General features: G+C 40.9%; 1 protein-coding gene and 1 long non-coding RNA gene across 4 annotated transcripts in view; one reads left to right on the top strand and one right to left on the bottom strand.

The window, feature by feature from the left end:
• Positions 1 to 395: 395 nt before the first annotated feature.
• Positions 396 to 25366, bottom strand: part of tmem178bb (transmembrane protein 178Bb) — a 67447-nt gene continuing 42476 nt past the window's right edge. For both annotated transcript variants that reach the window (XM_061761862.1, XM_061761863.1), the window contains 2 exons: positions 5143 to 5280; positions 396 to 3338 (listed from right to left, as the gene is read on the bottom strand). In XM_061761862.1, coding sequence (XP_061617846.1) covers positions 3088 to 3338; positions 5143 to 5280 — 389 coding nt within the window. In that variant the 3' untranslated portion in view covers positions 396 to 3087. The remainder of the gene's footprint in view (positions 3339 to 5142; positions 5281 to 25366) is intronic.
• Positions 10058 to 25366, top strand: part of LOC133471844 (uncharacterized) — a 57052-nt gene continuing 41743 nt past the window's right edge. Inside the window, exon 1 of one of the 2 annotated variants that reach the window (XR_009786381.1) lies at positions 10058 to 10159. This is a non-coding gene — a long non-coding RNA (uncharacterized LOC133471844). Of the gene's footprint in view, positions 10160 to 11595; positions 12199 to 25366 lie in introns of those variants that run through there. The other variant, XR_009786380.1, reaches the window with a different exon arrangement.

Below are 25366 nucleotides of genomic sequence, written 5' to 3'. Positions count from 1 at the left end.
ATAATGTGACACAGTGAAAAAGAAAACCTGGCAACAAATGTCATATCCAGAGCCATCCAAAAATTAAGTCTCGTGTGCAAATTCTTCGTCCAAATGGTAGGACTCCAGCACCAGTTTTTGTAGTGGCAAAGTCATCACAATCAACACTGTTGGTTTTTGACTTCAAAATGGGCTCTTCTTTTTGTGTGTATGTGTTATTGCTGTAACTGCTCTGTGTGTGCTAGCATAGCAGTTGTTTGACGGTTTATAATTACCGTAACATTGATACTAATTTTGGTTAGCCCGTCAGTGTCGTTTCGTTTGTCGTTTTACACTCATACAAGAGACACAATGCTAGCATTGGTTTTCACGGTCACCAGATCTCCATTCACCACCATGGATGACAAACAGCAGTATTAGTAAACACACCAATGAGATTTTATTCTGTTTTGATTCTACATTCCACAGTTGAACATTTCCTCTTTTTTTTTCTTCTTCCAAATCTTGTTTTATGTTCACTCAACAGACACGTTACTCATGTTAAAGGTTGACAGATCATGTTTGATTCTGTCCAGAATGGGAGTTGCAGTATCACTGTCATTAAAAAAAGACTCGCGATGCTTTTCAGGTACATCAAATGGTTGGATTTTTCAGCGCCGTCCATTCTGTGGCATACTCTCATGACTATGTGCTTCTCAGGGATGACTCACTAAAACTCAGGAACACTGTTAATATTGGTTAAAGCGGCGTCAATCAGCAACATTTTTCTGTTGTTGTTGTGTGCGGAGAGTTTATCTTTGGTAAGGTCTGAATCTGAGTAGTTTCATGTTGATATCGGATGCGTCAATACTATATCGTAAAATGGATGTTTCTGTAGGATTCTCCTGTTTGCCTGCGCACTGTCGCTGTGTCATCTGGCATTATGGAAGTGAATACAATGAATTAATAAGGCCTTGACAACGTGCTTTTTTTTTTTTTTTAACCCTCTTGTAGCTCATTGTTCCGATTTTTTTAAAAGCTGGGTCTGTCTGCACGTGTGCATGTCCTTGCATCCTTTTCATTGTCGATGAAAATTTTGAGCAGCAGAGCCCTTGATGTCTGGTAGGGTTAAAGTAATTTCATGCTCAATTGCCTCAGGTGCACTTCCGAGGGCGCGTGCCTGGAATGAAAGTAAAAAAAGGAAAAAAAAAACATTCCAACTTGACAAGTTAAAAGAAATTGTAGCATATCTGAACCATATTCACCCGTTTTGTTGTAGCTCAATAAATGTGGCCAAATACGATCAATACTGACAACCAGAAAACCCCATGCACTTCAAACGCGACAGTAATACTGAATGAGCAGATTTTTGCGTCCAAAATAAATATTATCCTCAATTAGGATCATTGTTTTATATAGCGTAACAACCTGGTCCAATAAAAACAATTATTTCATTATGGATTCCAGGCGTAAAGTGATGGATAATAGTCATTCTCCATCAAGTGCCCAAGTCATAACTCACAATGGGAATGAATCTTCATGGATGACAATTTATTCCCAAAAACTCAAAACAACAAAATAATAGCTATTTTTCAAGGTAATCATGGTTCAATGATGTGCTTGGGGTACCTTGGATAAGTGACCCACGTTGTCCAGAGAGATTTAAAGGGAATGTATCATTATTATTAGTAGTATTGTTATTATTATTATTTTAACAGTTTGTTAGATACCTCGAAAATGGGCAGCCACGCCCTTTGTCTGCTCCAAGGTGAGCAATATCCTTGTGTGGTCTGTAAAATAATTGAACCAAAATGCTAACGTCAAAATACCAGCCCAGCCATACAGTATGTGCCCCGGTTCAACGATTTTATAGGCCTTTAACATTTTTGCTTTTTTAAATTATGGGCATAGTAATAGGAGCTCACCCAGTTACTTAAAAAAAAAAAAAAAGAAAGAAAAAGAAAAATCTGATTATCTCCCCAAATTATTCCAAAAGCTTGACAGATTTAGCAACCGTAACGTCGTCAATGTTAATTTGGATGTTGCATCGATTCTTATTAACTACTGATTTCCCAATACGAGATGAATGAATGGAAATAATCTTTTTTTTTTTTTCTTAGGGGGAATCTTACAGAACCAGAAAACTTTCATACAGCAAAGTGTTTCCTTTATGACTTTGTGCTTTGATATTTATACTTTCCCGAGCCGTGATGAATCCCGCCAGGTAGGGAAATCAGATTTTCCCATCGCTCCAGGTCGGGTGGACCAGCTTAACACTTTAGTCGTTGCATGAATCAGTTGGATTAAACAGGATACTGCATCTCTCCATCATCAATACTTCCGACAAAATACAGGGCTCCATTTTGCCATTATGATCATTTTTACATGTCCCCCCCCCCCCCCATGAAAACTGTCGAACAACTCTCCACCACACACGCACAAACACACTTCATACGTACATTTACTTCTAAGGACTACAATAGGAACTAAATTCTTAACACACATTTGCTCAGTTCGTTCATAATGTGAATGGCTTCATTAAAAAGGAAATCAATGTATAAAATGGTAGCTATGGTATCGTCATATGCGCCTAAAGGGGGATGGAATGACACTTCCTGCTTGTCTCTGGAATATTCTGTACAGTATAATACAACGACCTCGGTCCATGTAGCCCAAGGTAACTTCGGCAGCTTGAGTACCGGTAGTTTATTCCGTCAGGTCCATTCCTCGAAGAAATATGCCAAGAGGCCAAATCCACATGAAACCTCGAAGTCTTTCTTTCTTTTGATTTTGGAAGTGATTGCTCCGTAGTCACAGTTCAAATTCATACTCTTTATCCTCTTCTTTAGCGAAGATCATGACTGCAAATGTCCTTCTCAAAAGCAATACCCCCTCCACAACAATTAAACACGCACAACTTGGTATTTTCTGATAATATTTCTGGCGTTTTTTTTGTTTTTTTTTTTCCATATTTTTTTTCTTCAACATAGCAGATCATCAAACACCCATGTTTGAACACAGAAAAAAAAAGAAAGACAAAAAAAACGGTGACCAGGACAGAGCGATGAAAGGTCGATGGATGGACAAATGGATATTTTCTCTGCTTCGGGGGAGCTTTTTGGGGCCGCTTTAGCACACGGTGCCATTCTCCTGGCGGGACTTGGGGCAGGTGGACCTCGGTATCGGCTGCACGGAGGGCGCCAGCGTGCAGAAGAAGCCCGCGATGAGGGTCAGGCCCAGACCTCCCCAGGCACAGAACATGGACCAGCCGTAGCCATGGCCGATGTCATCGGGCAGGCCGTACAGGTAGCGCGGGTAGCGCGAGAGCTCAAAGTTGATGCCAGCGACGCAGGTGCACAGGGAGATGATGCAGAAGGTGCCTGCGACAGCAGATGGGGCGTTACGTTAACAGCCAAACTTGCCACCAGCAACTCCAAGTCATATTGTGCCAACCTTGCAGCTTTTTGACACATACAGTTTTAACCCTTAAATACTGTTTATTTTCCATACGCACATAGTATGGTCCGGGTCAGTTTTGACTATACATGCATATCTCAATTATATATCATGTATCAAATATGAAATCAAATAAACGTGACATAAATAATGGATGAGTCATCCTTAATGTTTTTAGAGAGAAGGGAAACTATATTTCTCCTGTTTTACACCGTTCATTTCTGGATAAAAGCATCTTCTATCAAACAATGTGATGTCGTATTTTACAGCCATGATGATTGTAATACTTTTTCACTGTTTTAGGATTCTTCCACGAGCCCCATAACAACCAACGGGTGCATGTGTCCGTGGAAATCTGTGCAAATGTTTTGACTTTTTCATGGAACGTTCACTTATCTGGGTTGTCGAATGAAGTGATATTGTCTAAATTGTGCACATTTGTCACTATGTCAGCATGGTGGTTTTCCACATGCTGTACACATATAAAGCAACAAACACATTTATTACGTATTTACATATCATCAGGTTTTTCTTAATCAGTTTGTTATTTATGTAATGTCTATGATTTTAATCTTTTTAGGGGAAACATCCAAGGGTCCTCTTGGTGCATTTCTTCATAATTAAGAAAAGTAAAATAAATATCATCAAATGTAGTTAGTTGTATTAAACTACGATTACATTTTCAACAGGGTAACTTGTAATTGTAACCAACTGTATTTCCAAAGTAATCTTCCCAATACTGATTGTATGTATATCAACTTTGCATTTTTGTTGTTGTTTTTTTACATTGATAAATCCGAAACTATGAAGTCAGTAAATGATGGTTCCGTATGCTCGTGGTATATTTTCAAAACCACTCCATACATCCTATTGCTTCAACCGCTACCTTTGAGAAGGACGAATTGCAGCCTAATTACTAAGACACCACAACAGTGTTTTATTTTGGACTTTTATTAGAGGCAGCTGGTTCTAAATTCGGCCTCATTTGGAACGCTACATTACCTTATGGGCTGCCTCTTTGGGATTTTGCCTCGGCAGTCTGGCCGAGCCTTGTCTTGTGCCTCTTAATTGCCTGTTCAATATACAACCGTCGGGCACCGCATTAATCCTAGCTGAGCTTCAGCACTTCGCTCTGTGTTCTCGCTCATTGACCTAAATCACAATTAAAATCGCGAATAAAAACCATCGCTATCTTTGCTCTCTTGTGGCAAACAGTTGGATGTGTACATGATGAACCCTCATCTGGTAATTCTTCTTGCTTTAAGTAGTTTAAAGCGGATTGACATTCGACAAATAACATACTAAAACAGTACATTATATATAATGGTGTTATGCCTCTTGGTTGTATCGCAATGCCAAACAACTTTTAAAATACAAGATTTCCCTTCTAATTAAACCTCAGGGAAAGATGGTTTTAATATTAATTTGCTTTTCCCTCATATTTTTGTCATCGCCAACAGCGGGGAATCATCCTTCTTTTGTTTTGCTTTTATTACGGCAGCTCGACTGTTCTGGGGCAACAAAAGTGTACAGAAGTACTGTTTAGTGTGGATAAGGGCTGATTTGAATGCATTTAGATGGGTCATTTTTCCCCAAAAAGCTCATTAATTTTGCTCTCCCGTTTCCTTACTGCTTACTGCTGCTTGTCCTGATCAATTCACTCGAATGAAGTTGAACATTCATCGCTGGTTTCACTATAGCCGAACAAGTGACGTTTGTGCGTCTCACCTCCCATCAGGAACAGCAAGCCCGCCACGTACTGCATGAGTCCTCGGTCCCAGCAGCAACCGAGCATGCCGATGATCCAACCGAACAGGATGATGGCCACCGCCATGCCCATGAACCCCGCAGTCATTCGCCGTAAATCTGAGGGATGACACGGAGGGAGAAATTGTGGTTAACTCTCGGCGTCCCGGATGGGATCAAGTCACTAAAGTCCGGTAAGTTTTTTTTTTAACTGAGAGACACTCATTATGTTTGGGTGGGAACAGTTTCACTTAAACTCTGTAGGTGGCAATCACGTGTAATTGAAGATTATCAACCGTCGAGCAAATCAAGTCGAGAAAGAGGCGCCTTTGAAGCTGAAGTTCCTGAGTATGAGGAATCTCAGGGATTAGGAGCTCAAGAGTTTGGAAAATCTTGTCGTAAATCGGCTTAAAACTGTGCAAAATGCCAACCGACTCGACCGACCTTTGGACGAGTGTGAAATTCGTTTAATTGTCAATAATACATCAAAATACACTTGTTTTGCTTGACTAATCTTGACGAATACCTTCCTTTTCCCGTAAGGAAAATAATAATGGGTAACTGTAAACAACTTTGTTTACAGACGCAATTAAATAGTTAACTCCTCAGCCAAGTAGAGATGGCATCTTTAACGATTAACTTTTCGCTCCACAATGTTGTGTATCCACTATAGTCCGACACTAACTTAAATCCCAACTCTGGTTTCACTTGACATAAATTATAATATACGGCCAACATTGTTTTATATACAGTGAACCTTCACATATTCAAGTTTCAGCATTCACAAATTTGACTCTTCGCTATTTTTTTGAGGAGGGAGAAACCTATCCTGCGATATTCGCTGTTTTTGTGCTCAGGCCAAAGCTACATTTAATATAAAAATATTGCTTTGGTGCTGTTTCGTGACATCTTGATGTCAAGGAACTATGTTGAAGTGAGGGACAGGAGCTTAATTTAGTTATTCCATAGTCTTGTCGAATAGAAACTAGTGCTTTGGTGCCATCTTATGGCATCTATAGGCAATTGCAAACCTTTTTTGTGGGTGTTAATTACTCACAGATTTTGTTTTTCGCGGTAGCGCTTGGTCTCTCTAGAGGGGCCTAACTTTACGTTATGAAAATGTATACCCTAAATTAGATACATTTTTCTAAATTTCTAAAAACAAATCAACAAAGTTTTGTAGCTTATAAGAAAAGAATTGTGTGAATGTGTTCTTGCTGTTTTTTTTTAACCTCAATTTTACAACCTCCTGGCAATAGAGACAGTACATGCTTTTGGAAGGGAAATTGCTCAGGGATGGAGGTCAGGAGAAGTCGGATTACTACTTAAATATTCATTCCAACAGCACATTTGTAAATGTAGTCCATATTGCGGCGATGACAGTGCGAGGGCAAAAAAGAACAAGGACAGCACTGTGCGCACCAGGGGGGTAATGACAGGGCTTGAACTACGAAGGCAGCGTCAAAGTAGTGAAAAAGCGCTCAAAGCGTCCTACCCCCCTTCCTCAAGTAGATTAGAATGTCACGGGTGAGCAAGTCTGCCAGGAGGCGTAAGGGTGGTGGTGGGAGTGTGTTGTTGTCGGATGGAGGGCTGGAAAAGGTCAAAATATTTGCCCTGAGAGCATAAATGAAAAACACCAGAAGACAAACCTCCGCTGGTGTAGTACACCCTGTTCATGACCCCCCCGCCCCACCCAGCCCCACCATCTGTGCACTTTATGCACCTCCTCACTCCGGCAACCACAGGGGCAAACATTACTTCTCAGCTGATATAAATGTTTAAAATGAAAAAAAATATATATACTGAGAGAGGAGCAACATGGATTACATAACTGCGGGGACAAGTCGCCCAACAGTTGGCACTGTTTTTACTACTGGTGGTGAAAGAACCACTGTATAGTGTATAGAGTATAGTTCAGTTGTATTTAACTTTTAAGTTCAATTGAATTGCATTTAATTAACATTTTTATTTTACTTTTTCTTTGTAGACAAATCATTTTTTCCAGTTATCAGCTACAGTATATTTCCAATACATATTTGATTGTTTATCATTTATTTTTCATTAATTTTTCCCGTTCTTACAACTTTAAAGAATTTAGCTTCATGAAATTTGCCCTGTTTGCGACAACCCTTGTTGCCAGGTCGATTTCACTTTTTTAAAAGAAATTTGTATATATGTTTTTTTTTTCAGCATGTCGTGTTTACATTCACTCATTCATTCATCTTCCGTTCCACTTATCCTCACTAGGGTCGCGGGCGTGCTGAAGCCTATCCCAGCTATCTTAGGGCGAGAGGCAGGGTACACCCTGAACTGGACGCCGGCGAATCACAGGGCACATATAAACAAACAACCATTCGCACTCACATTCACACCTACGGGCTAACCAGTCTCCACCTTTCCGGCTTGCGCTTACATATTTGAAATAATTACAATAGCTTGTGGGTTCAGGTATACCTAATGTGGCCCGTAAGTGAGCAAGACGACACCGTTTATTACTTTTTGAGAGGATATTTGGCAAGACCGTAAGACACCTTTAAATGGAAAAGTAATTTATTCTATCAGTAACGGGAAGCAATATACAGAGCAGCCAGATAGGCTGTGGGGTTTCGGGTAAATGTATAGCAATTGAAGAAGAACCGCAGCTGACAATAATTGCATCAGCAGCCTTTTGGGGACGAGTGTAAAAGGAGCGTGATGTGTTAAATGATGGCACCCTGCAGTGAGCATGAAAAGACGAAAATCTGCATTCCCACCAGCAATGGATTAGCCGCGTGAGACCAACTGAGGTTGTGTATCGACATGGTGAAGTGAAACGTAGTGGGAATGTAAAAGCAGCACTATATAACTATCCATACATTTGTTTTCTATAGCGCCTGTCCTCATTAGTGCAAGCTGGTCGCCAGTGAATCGCCGCTGTATATCCTATATACTGTAACTGCCTCCCAGTTCCTCATTAGGGGGAAAAAAATCGGGCTAGTGTGGCCGCTTAGAGCGTCTCGTTGTTGGCCGTGAGTGAGTGCAGGTCACGGAGAAAGCGGTAGAGTGAGGGAATTTCAAAAATGTAATTACGTGTAGGCATAAGAAAGATGCTAGACAAAGTGGGTCCCATTTTTCCAAGTAGTAGAAATTGTATTTGATTGACAGTTGAGCAGAGTGTGGTTTCAATGCATTCAGCAGACACGCCCGCAGCATTTCAGAGCGGCGTGAATGACTTGATTTTTCAAGACTTTAAAGCCTCACTTCATATACATGGCGATTTTTTTAATCCATCAGATTTGCCAGTGTTCTTTAAAACACTCTTCTCTGTGGTTTGTCGAATTTACAAGACATAGTGCATTTAGTTTTGATTTTCATTTAACCCTAACCTCTATTATAACCTTTGTCTCACAGTACTTGCTTTTTTACAATTTTCTAGTACCAGGTTTGACATTTTCCACATTTGTGAAATATCTAAATCCACCCCCCTGTTCTAAAAATTACAAATCCAGAATGTCACCCAAATTGGAAATACTGCACCTGTCAGGCAGTTGTTACTTGGAACAAGGGATGAAAAAAATAAATAATTATTTCACCAAATCTAAAGACAAATACATTATTGTCTCATCCCATGTAGGAGCTTGTTGTGGAAAACGTCCATTACACAATGAACAATGGTACAACTTTATGACAGGAGCAGTGAGAAAGTTTCTTTTTTGATGCTGTACAATATTCTAAAGGTCATAAGTTATTTCAGAATGCAGATTGTCTTCCCGTTTTGCTATATTGTGGTCGCGCTGCAATCCAAAAGATATTCTGAAGATACTTTTTTCCCCCTCAGTACAGAACATTGCACGTTAAACATTGTCATTTAATGGTAAATTCTATACTGTATGCTGCAGCTCCACTGTCTCCAAACTCCCTGTCTGTGAACTGGATGTGTGACCAGTTTGTTTCACCTTAAACCACAAATAGTGGCAGTGTGATATAGATTGTATTGCTATTCATTCATTCATTCATTCATTTCTAAACACATATTTTAGATTTGTGTATTCGTTGGTGGAGGGGGGGAGTTTTTGTGTGCTTTGCAAGTCTGTCGCCTCAAAGCTTCAAAAAACAAGGTCCCCGAGTCTTCGTTTTCAAAATGTCAGTAAAGCTGCCAGTTTGGGGAAGCAACGTTAGCCAAAAAAAAGTAGTTTATAAACGAGAACAATACATCATATTCAGCATGTTTGCTGACAAGAGGCGGCGAAAGCAACAGCCGTGTGTTCTTTGGCAGGTAGGAACAAAAGCGCTGATACAGCACATCAGTTGTCATTCTTTTGTTGAAACAACAACTTTGTTGTACAAACTAAGTTTCTTTGGTACGCGAAAGAATCACTGCCTAAGTGCATTTCAGTTGTATTTAACTTTTAAGTACAGTACATTGGTATTTAAGTAGTTTTTGAGGTGGTAGTGTAAGAAGAATTGGAAACCACAATATTAGAGCACATTACAGTAGTGGCAAATGAATGAAAAAGCTGGTATGCAAGACTGTCAGTGGGCCTGTCACTCACATACAATAACCATGGTGACCCCTGAGCCTGAGGATAAGCGTGATGGAAGCAGTCTGACAGCCTGCTGACTAGGCAAGACCTTCCTGATTCACATTTACTCACTATTTTTATCGAGCTCTACTTCCGGGTGGCGAAAACGGCGATTTCATCGATAGTAAACAAACCCTTACATGTCATCTGACCAAGGCAGAGCGATTGAGAAAACTTTGACAGAAGCAGACAGCAACATTGCACCACGAAAGGCAATGTACATGGCAAATCGTTTGTGAGTGGCTGCAGGTATAAACAGAGCCGATGAAAAGCGGGGATTAAAAGGGATACAAGTCTCCAGGCACTGATGTCAGCACTTTGGTGACGTGCCGAGTTGCGGAAAGGCAATCAGGAAAAGGACAGAATGACAGGACCACCGGCTGAGCTGTCAGTCAGAGACTACAAGGGAGAAATCCAGCAGTGGACGGCCTATGTCGGTAAACACGCTTAGTGCCAGCTTAATTTTTGCTGCTGTGGAGCATTTCCGATTGAACGGGAATACAATATTTTTGATGTGCAAATCCAGTCCACAGTATAGACAGTATACACTCACAATTGAGTTCCAGTAATGCTGTCTTTACTATTCGTTGTTGTATGGTGGCAAACTCAAGGCCAGTTTCTATTTGAAATGACAGTAACCTTACACAGGGAAATTATGTTATTGGGGTGCCCACATGGAACATATCACTGTCGGGCGGAATCCTTGCATCTCCAAAATCAGATCAAAACCAAAATCTCGTCCAAGAGCCATGAGCGACCAACCACTTCCTTTTGCACCGAAGCATTACAGCAATCCATTTTGAACAAAACAGGCTTACTCAAATGTATCTAACCTAACTATTTTCACTCTTATTGTCTAAAGAAATATCAAGACTTTCAATCTTGAGGCGACATAATGCTGCACGGCTCCCTTAGAGTCAGGCAAGAAGTAGAGTTTTAAAACATTTCTTGTACAGTTCTAGCGTTCAAGACAGTAAATAGATTTGTTCTCAAGCTATTTTCAGCACTTTATATTGGTGAATAATACGTAAAAATAACAGATGACTTGGGGACAGACCTATACTATCGATTTGTGAATAAATCTGCCCGTAAATACAAAACATACGCAGTTTGTTTCGCATATTGTTCCCGCCCTGTACCTGAACTAAACCATCCATCCCTTTTCTGAGCCGCTTCTCCTCACTAGAGTCGCGGGCGTGCTGGAGCCTATCCCAGCTATCATCGGGCAGGAGGCGGGGGACACCCTGAACTGGTCGCCAGCCAATCGCAGGGCACATAGAAACAAACAACCATTCACACTCACATTCACACCTACGGGCAATTTAGAGTTGTCAATTAACCTACCATGCATGTTTTTGGGATGTGGGAGGAAACCGGAGTGCCCGAAGAAAACCCACGCAGGCACGGGGAGAACATGCAAACTCCACACAGGCGGGGCCGGGGATTGAATCCCGCTCCTCAGAACTATGAGGCAGACACTCTCACCAGTCGGTCACCGTGCCGCCGGACTAAACCGGGAACTAAAAAAAAAAACAAAAAAAAACATGATACTTTTTGGTCCAAATTGTAAACAAGTATTGAATACAAATGAGAAAATGAAAAGGTGATACATATTAGAGGCATCAGTTGATTGACCATGTTTAGGGTTTTAGTTGGCTTTTGTTTAGTCTTTCACTGAGGATAAGCTTTTGACACCAAGTACCACCAAAAAAAAAAAATCATACATCCTCATGTCCATCTACATCTAAGTGTTCATCAAAAACAAGACCGAAGTTTTATTTCTGAGATGATTTGAATTTAAGATTTAAATACAACTGAACTATATTTAGGCAGTGATTCCTTTGTGTAAAACTCGAGGGAACAAGGAAAAGCGGTATAGAGGTTAAATGGATGTTACATGTTGGGATAACCAATACTGCATCCATAAATGCTGGAGATGAAGCAGCTGAATCTATGCTAACTGTTGCCACAAAGCAGAATAAACCTTGAGTTACTCATGGGCAGTTATTGCATATATTGTTGTTAAATTGCACACTTAAAATTTTCAGGACATTGTGAGGGCAATTATGCCGATTGTTACAGCTCACAATCGATGCCACCCACTTGTCTTGGGACCATGGGCAGCCCGTTTCACTTGAAAAGTCATTAAAACCTGTGAGAGCGTTTTTGATGCCTCCTGGTGCAAATGAAACTCTAAAAATCGGCTGTATTTTTTGACACTTCAGCCAGCATTTTACTTTCAGTCAGTCAGTCCGCTTGGGTTGTCTTTACCAGGTGCATTTCCCAAACAACAGAGCAGCTCGAAAAGTCTGAGGAGGCCTGAAGTAACACATTTTTGCAATATTTTGCAATTCTTGTGCTTGATGACGTAGCGTGGAGGACGTTGCCAGACAAAAAGGCAAACGTAAAGCAAAGACAGACAGACAGAGCTATTTCAGAGTTCGGGTGTAAACCTTGAGCGCTATGCGAAGATAAGGTGAGTCATACTGAATAACCATTCCGTTTCCAGTTCACTGTTCCCGCTGAGATGATGTTCACGGTCGCTGCTTTCACTTATTTTAAATTCTTGCTTGAGACGTGACAGATGCTCGGCTCTCTAGAGGCAGTTTCTTGTCGATTCACAAAACAAATGCAGCCTTTTAGGTTAGCTTTCGCCCATCATAGCAACACACTGGCCAGTCTTTAGACAGCAATTAAGGACAACCGATGCACTAAATAACACAGTATTAGTGCTTCGGGATATCACAGGTCATCAGGAAATTCCCAGAATCAGAAAATCCTGAGGACCATGGACTATTGATTGAAGGCAGTGCTAGAGTCTCACAAAGAGTCACTGTATATGTTTGATGTTTACCTGGTCTAAAGCTCCAGTTGATGTGATCATGTTTGAATAATGTTTTTAAAGAACCTGTAAAGTGAATTTACAGATTTTCTCTCAATTTTGAATATATGTTTAAAGATAATTTTGAAATGACAGAGAACTGTGCAGTACTGAATTTTGCAGAAATAGCATTCAACCAGCGTCAGTAGACCCACAATGACCCAGTGGGCTATATTGCATCCACCAGAGGCTTTAAGCAGGTGTATTTTTGCACCTTAAACATGTAGAGACACGTCGGCATAAGAAAGCTGCTCGACGAAGTAGCGTCCTTTTTTCAGCGGGGTGGTTTCACACATTCAACGGACACTCCCCACAGCTGACAATTGAGAGCGCTGACAATAGCCTGATTTTTCACAATTTCGAAGCCACATTTTATATATTTGCCCTTTTTTTACCATTTCAATTTCTCAGGTTTGCGACCGACACTCTTCTCTGTGGCGTGTCAAATTTAGAAGACATATTTTAAAGCGACTTTAACCTGAAGGTCAGATTTACCAAGTTATTTGGAGTCTTTAGTCACAACGGTTTAGTTGGTCAGAGTTAGCTTTAACTCTTTGGGGCACACTCACTCGTTTTTTTTGTGTTTTTTTAAACTCCACACAGGCGGGGCCGGGATTGAACCCCGCGGGGTCCTCAGAACTGTAAGGTAGACGCTCTAACCAGTCGGCCACCGTGCCGCCTATTATAAACTAGAGCAGCAATATTCAGAGTGGACCAGAGGACAATGGAGCTGATCAGGCCCAACAGCTTGAGAAAAATTACTATATTTTAAAAACAGTATTTTCATCATTTTTCTCAAGTTGCTGAAGTCACTTTTTCAATTCAATATCGTCGACAGAGTGTAGACTACTACTACAAGTTATCTACTAAGTACTATAGAGTTATTCTTACATAGTTCTGTTCTTTGTTGTTCTTTTAATGAAGCCATGGTGTCCAGTTCTGATAAGAGAGAAAAACTGGACCCCAAAGATTTAATACATAGGTCACATATTTATTTACAACACATATATATTGAATATACTGTATCATAGGTTTTGTGCCAATGCATGGGTTAGCTAAGTTAAGCTTCTGTTTATGGTTGTGTGAACACTGTCAGTTCTGATGCTGATACGTCTGTTCAAACGCTGGTTTGATGCGCACTTCTTTGGCCGTCAGTTTGTCTCGGTCCGCATATCCCACTTCCTTACAGCGGCCACTATTCAGTCAGGCCACACAGGCATGTGTGTTGGCTACACATAGGCGTGACCAGATGTCACGTACGCCTTGTGTATTCAGCTACAGTTCACCTGTCTGGGAACTGGTAAGTAGGAGTGCACATACTGTAGCTTATAGTGTGTGCAGCCACTTGTGTGTTGTGTGCTCCCCAGTGAGAATCCAGGAAGAAGAGACAAGAAGTCTGTTTGAGTGTGTCACAACTCATGTCATTCATTTTTCATGCCTTTTGAATCAACCAGGCGGAAATTGTGTTTGTCCCCCAAAACACACGAGGGAAATGACACAGGATATGACAGTGTTTTGATTTAAAAATGGATGTCTCCAAGAAATACGCAGGAGCGGATTTGCAGGAATTGGAAAAAAGAAAAAAAAAAATTCATTCTCCATAGCAATCTAGGACTGTTTGAGGAAAACATTTTTGCAGTGTAGACGGCTTGGACTTTCATTGGTTCTCATCTAACAGAACAATATACTGTTTCTACAGTGGTATGTTTATTAGTTATAAAGGCTCACTAGCGCATAAATTCATCAGTGCCAAAGCAAATTCCAATTTATACACTGAAAAAACGTAAATAAAACTTTCAAATAAACAACATTACACTATACATCATGCTGGGTCAATACGGTTATGGTCACCAGATCATCTAGAAGGTGTCATGATTCCAAACATACGAATTGTTGACATTTTTCCGGAAATCACAGACGTACGTGACAAACGACGAATTTGTGATGACGCAAATACGTCGAGGATCATGATTGACTTAAATAGAGATGATGGTAGCTGCATCAAAATGCGTACGGCGCTTGGCGGTTGATGCAAGTAACCTTTATTTTCGACGAGATTTATGTGGTACTTGTTTAGTTTGGCAGGGTAACGATGCCGCGATAGGCAGTCTGCCTGTAGGCTTGGCTCTATTTTTGTCTCAATGGCGCTTGACATATTACATATTACGGTTTAAAACCATGTTTTATGATATAAAAAAATGGACATCTGACTAATAGACTGGAGCTTCAGATGTGTCATAAAGAAGGGTTACAATAGGTTCCCGTGTATTTTTAGCATGAACTCTTCAGCAAACATCCTTATGCGCCACATGCTATGGCTCACAGCCTGTGACTTTGCCACTGTCAGTGTGACAAATGAGCACAGAAGATGACTCATTTATTCACGCTACATTAGGCCTTGCCTTAAGGACGTACACAAAATTCTAAATCAAAAAGAGAAATGTAATCTTATTTTTCCCAACCTCCATCTCATATCTGCCCTGATGGGTCTTTGCAGTTAGGTTAAATTCAGAGATGGAGTTCTCTTACATTTTAAAAAGCGATTAAGATGTTTAAAATCAGTCCACGTGTACCCCGCTTAGATGAAAAGAACAAGCCGTGCATTCAAACAGAAAAATTCACTTATTGTACGCTGTGATTGAATGTCGAGAATACCTCGAGTTCACTTGTTTACTGTATCAGCATACGACAGACCACCGTCATTTTTCCACTGTGTAATAGGCTGCATTTTTCAACTTGCTGCTGCCTTTCCATTTAATTACAGACCAATAGCCCTACTAAATATTATTTCTTAAAAATGCCTCTGTGCCTGTTTTATTTTCGTAATTACGTAACTGGCAAAATTCAACATTTACACACACAGTTGTGGATTTACTCTCATTAACTATAGCAAGAATCCATTTCATTTTGGTGCTTATTGGAATAGAAATCTGGCTGGAGGAATGTATTGTCGCTGATTGCTCTCAATTGAGTTTGACTTGTGTTAGGTGATTCCATAAACCCCCCTTGAGACCTGGCAACATGACTTTATATCATTTCCCTTTAAAATACACTTTTCGACATGTTAACAATGTGGATACAAATATGTATTCAAAAGTGCGTTTTCCCAGGAATCCTTTGTATTGATATGCAGACTGCAATCTTTTACACCTTGGCAGAGGTCTACGCTCTATTTGGTTCCCCCGTGTATCATAGAGGCCAACGACTTGTCAATTGAGCCAACAACCGACTCGCTCTTGAAAAGGGCAACAAAATAAGCACAATTCATGTTGGTTAAGATGCCCAAGGGGCCAAATCATAAACAAAACTTTAACAAGAGCACTTGGTGGAGCGCAGGACCAGCAGCAAGGAACACAAGTGTCCTGGAGGTGGTGATAACGGCCCTTGTAGTTAGGATTTAAAATACTGTTGACCTTCGCTGTATTGTGGTTCATTTCTTGCAGAGATTTTGTAGATATTTTTATCGCATTTATATTACAGATTATTTGCTTCATGTCGGGATTTTGCTGTGATTTTTTTTTTTCCCGCACTGACTTACTGCAGACTCACGTAGCAATAAGCAAGTGCCAGGAGGAAATACATAAAAGGCAGAGAATGTCCAAAGTTTGGGATCCTTTCACACCTAATAAAAGAAGCTAAAGTGCAATGGGCCTATTGCAAAGTACAATTGGCTTAATTCGTACAACTGCACGTCTACGGTAAAGAAAACATTGTTAGCTAATTCAATATAGCCTACCACCGCTAGTTAAAACGAATTGTAATCCCTCCCTGCAGGTGGTTAGGATAGAGGGAAGGTAGACATGTATTTCGTCAGGGTAGTCTGGAATGTAACCACTGTGAGAAATGAGGGATTATACTGTATAGTTTTTCTAACATTGGTCCAGCAATTCTTCTCACACAGCTCATGAAAGAATGTTATGGTTCTGTTGGGTCTGTTTGAACCTTGTTTAATTTTTCATATTGCCAGTTCCCCTGGTATACCCCCCAGCAAGTATCTTTTTTTTCATTAGTAGATGTCTGGTTTTGTTTGTGTTGTAATAAGTTGAAATCAATTTAAAGTGTGTAGCTGAGGCAAAGCTAAATCAAAAAGATTGTCTCGCAGATTTTCACCTATAACAGGTAGTTCTGTAACATACTCCTAGGATGAACTGGGGTCACTGTAGCTTGACAGGGTAAACAATGCTAGCAGCCAGGAAGCTCAACTCTTCAGGATATTACAATGCAAACTTCCAGATGACAAAGTTCAGCATTCCACATACAAGTCTGTGGGATGAGAGTGACTGAGCATAAGTGAGTAGAGGTGTCGAAGGGGAAAACAATTCTGTACAGTTTTGCTGTTGTAAGCATGTGGCCTTGTTACAGCATCCACAGCTTGTTGGGGGTGGGGAATAGAGCTTAATTTCATTACCCATGTCGACTGCCAGGGGGGACAAAACAATAGAGTGGGAAAATCAAATTACACAAAATAGCAGGGGGCGAGGGAGATGGTGGGTGTGATGGGGGATGAGTCGATGCTGTCGACATCCTCAAAACAGTCTGCTATTTGCCGAGGACACCCTCGTTCACAAATGCGCCTCTGGCTTTAAACGTGGCTCTGGCGAAGATGGTTACGGTCCTCTAGGGGCGGAGACCATATGGATGATTTCATGGCGCGTCAGTCAGCAGCAGCATGAGCACACCCCGAAGGTTGAATCAGGGACTTGGCCGAGCTGACCAATCGCCTTCACAGGGAGGTTTCTAGGAATGGGACAGGGATTTTGTTACCGATAGACATATTAGACATGTTGGTCCTGCACAACTGGCAGTCAGCGCTGAATCTTAGACAAGAGCGGCAAGGTGACACCCTGGCTCTCCTGGCCCATCTGGAGGCCTAGGATGGGGCCGGCTGCTGTCAATCCTCACTGTCTGGGAGGGATGTACTCAACAATGATGGAGACTGGATGACTGGAATCAACTGCTTGTAAATGAAGGCATTCTGCTTCATTGATATTAAGACAGGAACATTCTGTAACTAAGACTAATTAAAAGTTCTACCCAGTCCTGCTTGGTATATTAAATACCACATAAAGCAGCCCATAAAAAGGCTTTTAGCTCATTAAATGTCCGTACTCACATGTCATCTGGTGACATACCGTTTATGCTCTCTGGGTGCTACAATAATTATGAGTCCATGTATATAAGTAACTATTCTGTCTTTAACCCTCAGACCTTGTTCAATTTCATTACTGTTGCATATTGTCAGTGGCCATTTCTGGCCATGTACAGAAATAGTCTGTAATTTCTACACTATTACTACACAGGCTGGAGGAACTGACTTGTCATGTTTGAATTTCAAACATTTGCTCAAATCGAAGCATTCTTGACAAATTCCCCTCCCTTATATCCTGGAAATCATTCCTACACCAGATGGACCAACACCATCACCCTCCACTGCAAACACTGCATATAATGAATATTCTTCACAACATTATGGGATCTTATCATAGTGCAGTTCTAAAACCATTTTACCAGCTGTAAAGAAAGTGCATTAGTAGGGGAATGAATACGATGAATGAAGGTTAATGACTACAATCAAAGAGGATAAAAATCTGCCGTTTCTGCAAGATTAATTCACGTCTCTGCTGGCAAATGCAAAAGGAAAATTGCCCAATACGGAGCCTCACAAAGTTTTCCTTTCCTGCCAAGCAGAATGACATATTTCTCTGCTAACACACAGTTTACTGCTCTTTCAAAATTGCTGTACAGCTTAGTAAGGACATGCTTGCTGCAGAGGCTCTGACAGCCAGTCACTGCGCAGCATTATTACAACATTGCTTAGCATTGGCTCTGTCTTAATGGTGGCATTTTTTTTTTTTTTTTTTTTGGGAGAGGATTTTCTTAATCTTTCCAGGGCTGATGCCAAGTTGCTGAGCGAGCGGCGCTCTTGCATGCCCCCCCCCCCCAAAAGCTGTTTGACTGATTCAAAGGCAGAACAGGAAGCATTAGCCAGGGAAGGCGGTGAGAGTAGTGAAAGGCAGTGCTGCAGCTGAGAGATACTCCAAGCTCTTAGCCATTAATAACTGCAGCTCGAGATGCTTTACGCATGGAAATCTGGAGTGTGGGGCTCCAGACTTGAACTTTTTCCATGCTAGTGCTACCAACCTTGGTCACATCACTTCTATTTTATCATACTGAAATTAATCATCATTGCATTACCATTACTCTCCTGTAACCATTAAAAATGAGTCGATAGGTTCAAGTTCATCTCCTGTCTTATGGTTCACAGAATTAACTACACCACATGAGCACTGTCCAAGAAATGGTTAGCCCAGCCATGATGTATGGATGGAACCAGCACCACTTAAGAAAGTATTAGAAAATAAGCTTAACGTCACAGAAACTAAGATGTTAAAATGAATGTCCAAAATTACGAGAAAAAAACTGAATAAGAAATGAATAGATTGGGGAGGGGGGGGGGGGGGGGGGGTGGGTCGTTCAAGGTAACCCAAGTTTCAACGAACGTACAAGAAGCAAGACTCGAAAGCGGGGAAACTCAAGAACCAGCTTGCAAGACTGTATTAAATCAGATCAGAAAGAGAAAGAAGTGGAGGAAGAGAACGTCCTTAAGAGGAACCTTTGACCCAATGGTAAATTGTCTGGATAACAAGGGTTTTTGAAAAATCTGTCTAAATGGAATTCTGTTTTGGACTGCGTTCACACTTGCCACGTTTGCTTTGGTCAAAACAAACTCTGATAGGTAACACGATCATTTGAAACCATGTGTGCACAGAGCAAGTTACAAGTAGATTTTGGTGTAAATGCCGCACAGACCAAAGACGCAATCCATTTGGGTTGCCACTTCATCCAAATGCTTTTTACGAGCGACTAGTTCACATTTGCCAGGTCTGATTTACTAGTACGGTTCAGTCAGTCACTGGTAACACTATCATTCAAGTCCTGGAGCTCACCAACATGTGGGCCGAGACCTAAAACAGGCCAGAACAATTTTTTTAATAAAGAATATCTAATTTGTCATATGTATTTGAGCCAAATGTTGAGGCAGTTTTCCTTATGCTTAAATGCCAGTATGACTGAGTTTAGGGTATTTCTAGGCTTTTCAATGCGAAGAAATCCTTTGCTCTTTGGGGAGTAAGTCAAGGTGGGTTGCCTTATGTTATACCAGCTGGATAGCCCCCTTAGAAGTCAGTTCCCACTGGTAGGAGATCCCAGAGTTGAACCTGAGCACACTGAAGGGATTTCACTGTAGCGCCCATCTGTGCTGCTTGTGGTTTTGGTCCAAAGAACCATCTCTCCGGTACGATCCTTACAGACTGAACAGTTGCCGCCTCGAATTTTCGTAATCTGGTTGTATTTTCAAAATTACAGTTAATCCCGTTTATCACGGGGGCTACGTTCCAGACAACCACCGGGATAGAAGTATAGTTAATTTCAGTGCGTTTATGACAGCTATCTGGAACAGTGTGTTCTCAAATAACCTTGGATAATGTGCCACATGCTGCGTCAACATGTTTTAAGAAAAAGATTATTTCCAATTACCATATTATTTCAATTATGTCCTTAAAATAACAAGTGACATCAATAGTACCTTGGATTTCGACCAGTCTTGTCTATTTTACAACTCCGCATGGTTTCCTTGCAGCAGTACATTTCACATCATGCTCCAGTAGAATATCATCTATCCAACAATCTGTTGTTTCTCCTCAGTCTGTTGCCACTCTCGCAGTTTCAAAAGTGCTCTCGCGCGGTCAAGGAGCTCATCTTCTCTTAGTACAGACTCCCCATACTTCACCAAAGCAGAGTGCTGCGCAGCTTTGTATAATTCTACTATAATCCCCACCTCGACATGTGCAAACTCTCACTTGTCATCTTTAGCTTGGGTGTGATGTTCACTACTTGGAGTAGGTCTCCTCTTTTGTGTTTGGAAAAGCTTCTAACTCTTCCAGGAAGGATTTTGACAAGATTTGGGATGTTTGTATGTTGGGAGCATTTGTGACGGAACATTTGCTTGTTTTTTCATTTTTTGGTTTTCATTTTTCATTTGCAATGAAGAATTTGCGCACTGAAATAGGACACTGTTCACCCATACTTAGATGCATGGAATTGTTTTGCCAGTCTAGAGTGTCTATATAAAGGCCGAGTGATTAAGATTTCTTTTGCTCTTGGGTATTCCGAAAGTCTGGGCATATTTTCGGAAAATGACATTTTCAACAACATTTCATTCAATGGGAATATTAGCAAATAACATCTTTAATATGATTTCCAACATTTGTGATGCAAAGGTTAATGCACTTTGCAAGATTCACATGACCTCAATGTGGTAACTCCACATTGCTCTCAATTATCCAGACGTGTCATCCAGTAGAGCAGTGGAGTTCAAATTATAGCCTGGGGGTTGGTTTTATAAAGAGCTCTTCCAGGTATGCAAAGACACAGAGAAACTATTCAAAATTAAGGGTACTAACAACAATTTCTCTTCATCACGACATGGTGAATAAAGATAATTCAGTTTCAGAAGCAAAAAGAGATTGCTGCACTTCCTGCTCCATTTGAAGGTACGATTTGTGATCCTATAACATTGATCATCCTCAAGTAAACAGATTTTAAGATTGTCACCTTACTACAGATTGGGCTAGTTTTGGTTCTGAATGTAGAGCTGTGATTCAGCTGCTTTTGTAAGTTTGGACAACCCTGCAGTGGAGCCAACGGAGGCTACTTTTGTCTCTGGTTTCTAAATGACTAACTACAGGTAACGCCGCAATTTGGTCCCGAGATGACCTGTCGAAGTTAACAGACAAGGTGGCATGAGGTAAATCCCAAGCAATCCACTTAAACTGCAAATATATTTTTGACATCTTAGCCCTAAACCTTAAATCTCAATGAATGACCTTAGTCTGCAAACTGGGAAAATACTCAGACTAAAAGGGACTGAGAGGATCCTGGTCCATTCGGGGCTTAAGTGCTTCCATCTCTGCTGCTCTTGGCCGTCCGCTGAAAGACGACAGGAATATTTCCGCGATCTTATCACAACGCTAATAGGACTGGGAGGAGGAACGGCAGTGGATCGCAAGCAGCATAGAAGTGAAAGTAATTACTGCTTAAATTGTGAGTGTTGGATTAAAGAGACACGGGGCAAAAATATGGAGTCCGTTCCAAAGTGAAGTGATGGATGTTAACTGTTGTCAAACCTGCCCTGGCAATGCTTTAAATATGATTTATTCACTATTAGTTATCTCCGTTTAGCATGGCAAATATGCCTAAATAAGCACTTAGTCAAATCACTCCAAGGTAATTGCGAATGGATAGAAGACAGGTCAGTTGGGGCTCACTTGCATGCTAATTCACACTAATATATTCATGTTCTACCTCAAAAAGAAATTTGCATAGAGCCTATTTCATTGCAATGTAACAGTATGCTGGCTAAACATGCATTACGGAACGCAGTCTAACATATTTGCAAGTCCGGGTGATATCTGCTTCCCCGTTTATGCTTCCAACCTCACACAGTCGTGGCTTTTTATCCGAGACTTTGTGTCAGGAGGATTTAAACTCAAAGTCAAGCCGCAACTTCTTCTGAAATCTCTGAAGAGAGGAAGTTGTCTCTTTTCATAAAGCATAGGGAGGAAGAGTCACAGTTCAAACAAACACAAAACAAAAAGTGATTGACATCCACTGGATCATTTTCATTTGAAGAAGAGTCAACAGACTTCCCGAGTTTTTTCACAGTCATTTTGGAACATCTTGTAAGTGTAGAAAGTATCTTGTCATCTTTGGTTACTCAGCCCGGTGATGGAGCTATGACCGATTGCAAATGCTGTTGGTAGATGGTGGTTTAGCTAAAACAAATGTTAATTGTTTTTGAAGGGACGAACGTGACTGTTCCTAAACATACTCAAGTACCTTGCTTTTTGGGATGGAGAAGTAAATGAGTCAGGACCATATATGGATATCCATCCATCCATTTTTTATAATGCTTATTGTGATCAGGGTCATAGGAAGCTAAACCCGATCCCAACTGACTTTGGCGGAAAGGCAGACTACACACTTGACTCTCGGTCGCTAGTCAGTCACAGGGCACACATATACAGACAGACATTCATTGAGAAATTAACCCCGTTAAACTTTTTTGAAGGTGTAAAAATAATATTTGACAAAAAGAACACTCCACCTTCAGTCAAACAATGGTGGTGGCAGTGTGATAGTCTGGGGCTGCTTTCTACTTCAGAACCTGGACAACTTGGTGTGATGAATAGAAAACGCAATTCTGCTGTCGATCAGAAAATCTTGGAGGCAAATGTCCTGCCATCAGTTCGTCCCCCTCAAGCTCAAGCTCTCTCGAGTTATGCAGCAGGACAATACCCTGCGACATAACAGACATTACACATCAATGGCTCAAAAAAAAAACAAAAAACTTAAATCAACTGGTCAAGTCACAGTCCGGACTTATAGTAAATCCTATTGAGATGCTGTCGTACATTCTGGATTTTCAGTAGAGTGTGAAGGAGCCTTTTGACATACAGGTACATTGAATATGAATAAGAAGCCTGCTGAGTTGAAGTGAGGTAAAAATTCAAACCTTAGAAATGTCTACCAACGTATGTTTATCTCGCACCACGGGGGAGCTTGTTGTCTGTGGACACCTGCCTCGTCGTCTGGGGAGCACTATTCTCATGGGGCGAACATAAGAGACAGGCAGAGAGTGAAGGAAGTCGGGGGTTGGGGGAAGACGGATGACCTTGGTGTCTGAGGCTGCGGAGTGGCGCTGGTGCACGAGTGCGCCGAGCAGATAAGAGATGGTGCCGAGGAGTCGACTTGACAAACCCTGACTCCAAGCGACGTCGCAGCCGCACACATTGTCTCTCCGCCGTTGCGATTATGTATACGCCGGGGACTGGATCGTGTGATGCGTCCATCTGTGCACCCACACACTGTCGTCAGTCTCTTATCAGCCCAGTGTACAGACTCATTTTAATCAACCTTAATTGCAGTGGCTGAATAATGGAGCTTAAAATAGAAATGTGACAGCAGCTGTATTGGAACATCTTAAGCACACCTGTCAATCGAGGACATTCTGAGTACGAGTGGTACCGAAGTTGGCTTTTCTCTTTTTATACCCATAGTAGCTAAAGCTTCAGTGGTATTTGAAAGGCAGGGAATAGTCAGAAACTGCACGTTTTGCTGAGGTCATGGAGACATTGACTGTGAACAGTTGAGGCACAACAGGACTTCAGAACATTCAGTTTTCCCTGCCCTTATTAACTCTATTTCTCTGGCGTGCTACTCCTGAAATACACATCAACACATTAAGTGGAAGTCAATTTAAGACTCAATTTGTACAACAAACAATGTTTAGATATGTTCTCCTCTGAATACATGCTCTTCTTGTCCGATGTCACGTAAACAATTGGTGACTGTCAGGAGATATGATTATTTTGCAAGATGAGCGGATTTATGAAAGATCCCTGCACTCGGCGGGTCTAAAGCTGGGTGTGGAAATGTTTAATCCCTGTTTGCCATCCTGCCAGGGAAGGTGAGGAAACAATACCTATAGTAGCCGGTTTGTACAAATATCATAATGGGATTTGCACGTCTTTGGGCACGTATTAAGCACAGATGTGACTTGTACAATGTTCTACATGTTTGTATGAAGAACATCAGAAAAGGCTTGTGAAAGCATCCCCCTGAGGTCTGTTGTGTGTTCATCCACTGGGAGGAGCAGGATTTGTGTGGAAAGTCGATGTTGACGGACCAATCAATTACATGAGCTTTTGTCTTTTTTTGCTTGTTTTTATTGGTGAACAACAGCTTCCATAACACAATTAGGACTATTTTGGTTAGATTAACTGAAGCCGCTACATATTTTTGTTTTCATGTCCTTTGGCAAGGAAACACATTTTTTTCTCTTTCCACAATATTCTGTATTCATATCGGACATCGATGAGGCAGTGCTGAGTTGTCAATAGAGGTCGCTAGGGCGTCGCCCCACCATACACTCTGATCACTGTATTATTTTCCTTGAAATTAAATACAAATATTGGTAGTCAAATTAAAATATTTCAAAATATATGTAGACTATATATATATTTTAGATGAACAAGTTTAATTAGTACATAGTTAATGAGTTAAGTTGTTTTGCTGATGTGTGTTGTCTGATTAGTGATCCACCTCTGGTATGGGTCGCACATATCTTTACCTATTGACTTGTTAAAAGTGGTGGAGAAAACTCGATCAGCTGCCACTGGGATGAGGGTTCCTTGGGTAAAATAATTGCATTAAGCGAGCAGAATCCTCGTGTGCTGTGAAATCCTATGTGGCAGTTGATCTAAGTAAACTTAAGCTCTCTGTCGCCCTTATTTTTTCTCAGTCAGCCAAAATGACTGGAGGATTTCTCAGTTGGTGGATACAGAAGCTCTGTGATGTTACTAACCGGATTAACAGTGAGACGGAAAATGCCAATGCGGACTAAAATGCATACAGTGGTAAATGAATGCAATGACATGAAATGTATTCATTCATCAAATTCATTTATGCAAAACAACACAGTGACAGGTAGGGAAGAACCTTCCAAAGGGGCAAACAGTATATTTTGGACAATAAAATGTCTTTAAAAGGAAGCAGATTCACTCAATAAAATAGAGTCTCTTGCTATGCTCTGTGTATGACTCAGACAGATAGTGAATATGAATCATACGCAAATGTCACTTCAAGGCTGCGATATTTCCCTTAAGCTTTTTTTTTTTTTTTTTTTTTTTTTTTTTGTGCAACT

Source organism: Phyllopteryx taeniolatus, chromosome 22, assembly GCF_024500385.1.
Source record: "Phyllopteryx taeniolatus isolate TA_2022b chromosome 22, UOR_Ptae_1.2, whole genome shotgun sequence".
Lineage (NCBI taxonomy): Eukaryota > Metazoa > Chordata > Actinopteri > Syngnathiformes > Syngnathidae > Phyllopteryx > Phyllopteryx taeniolatus.
The sequence above is the reverse complement of the archived record's forward strand: the minus strand, read 5'-3'. Positions and strand labels throughout refer to the sequence as shown.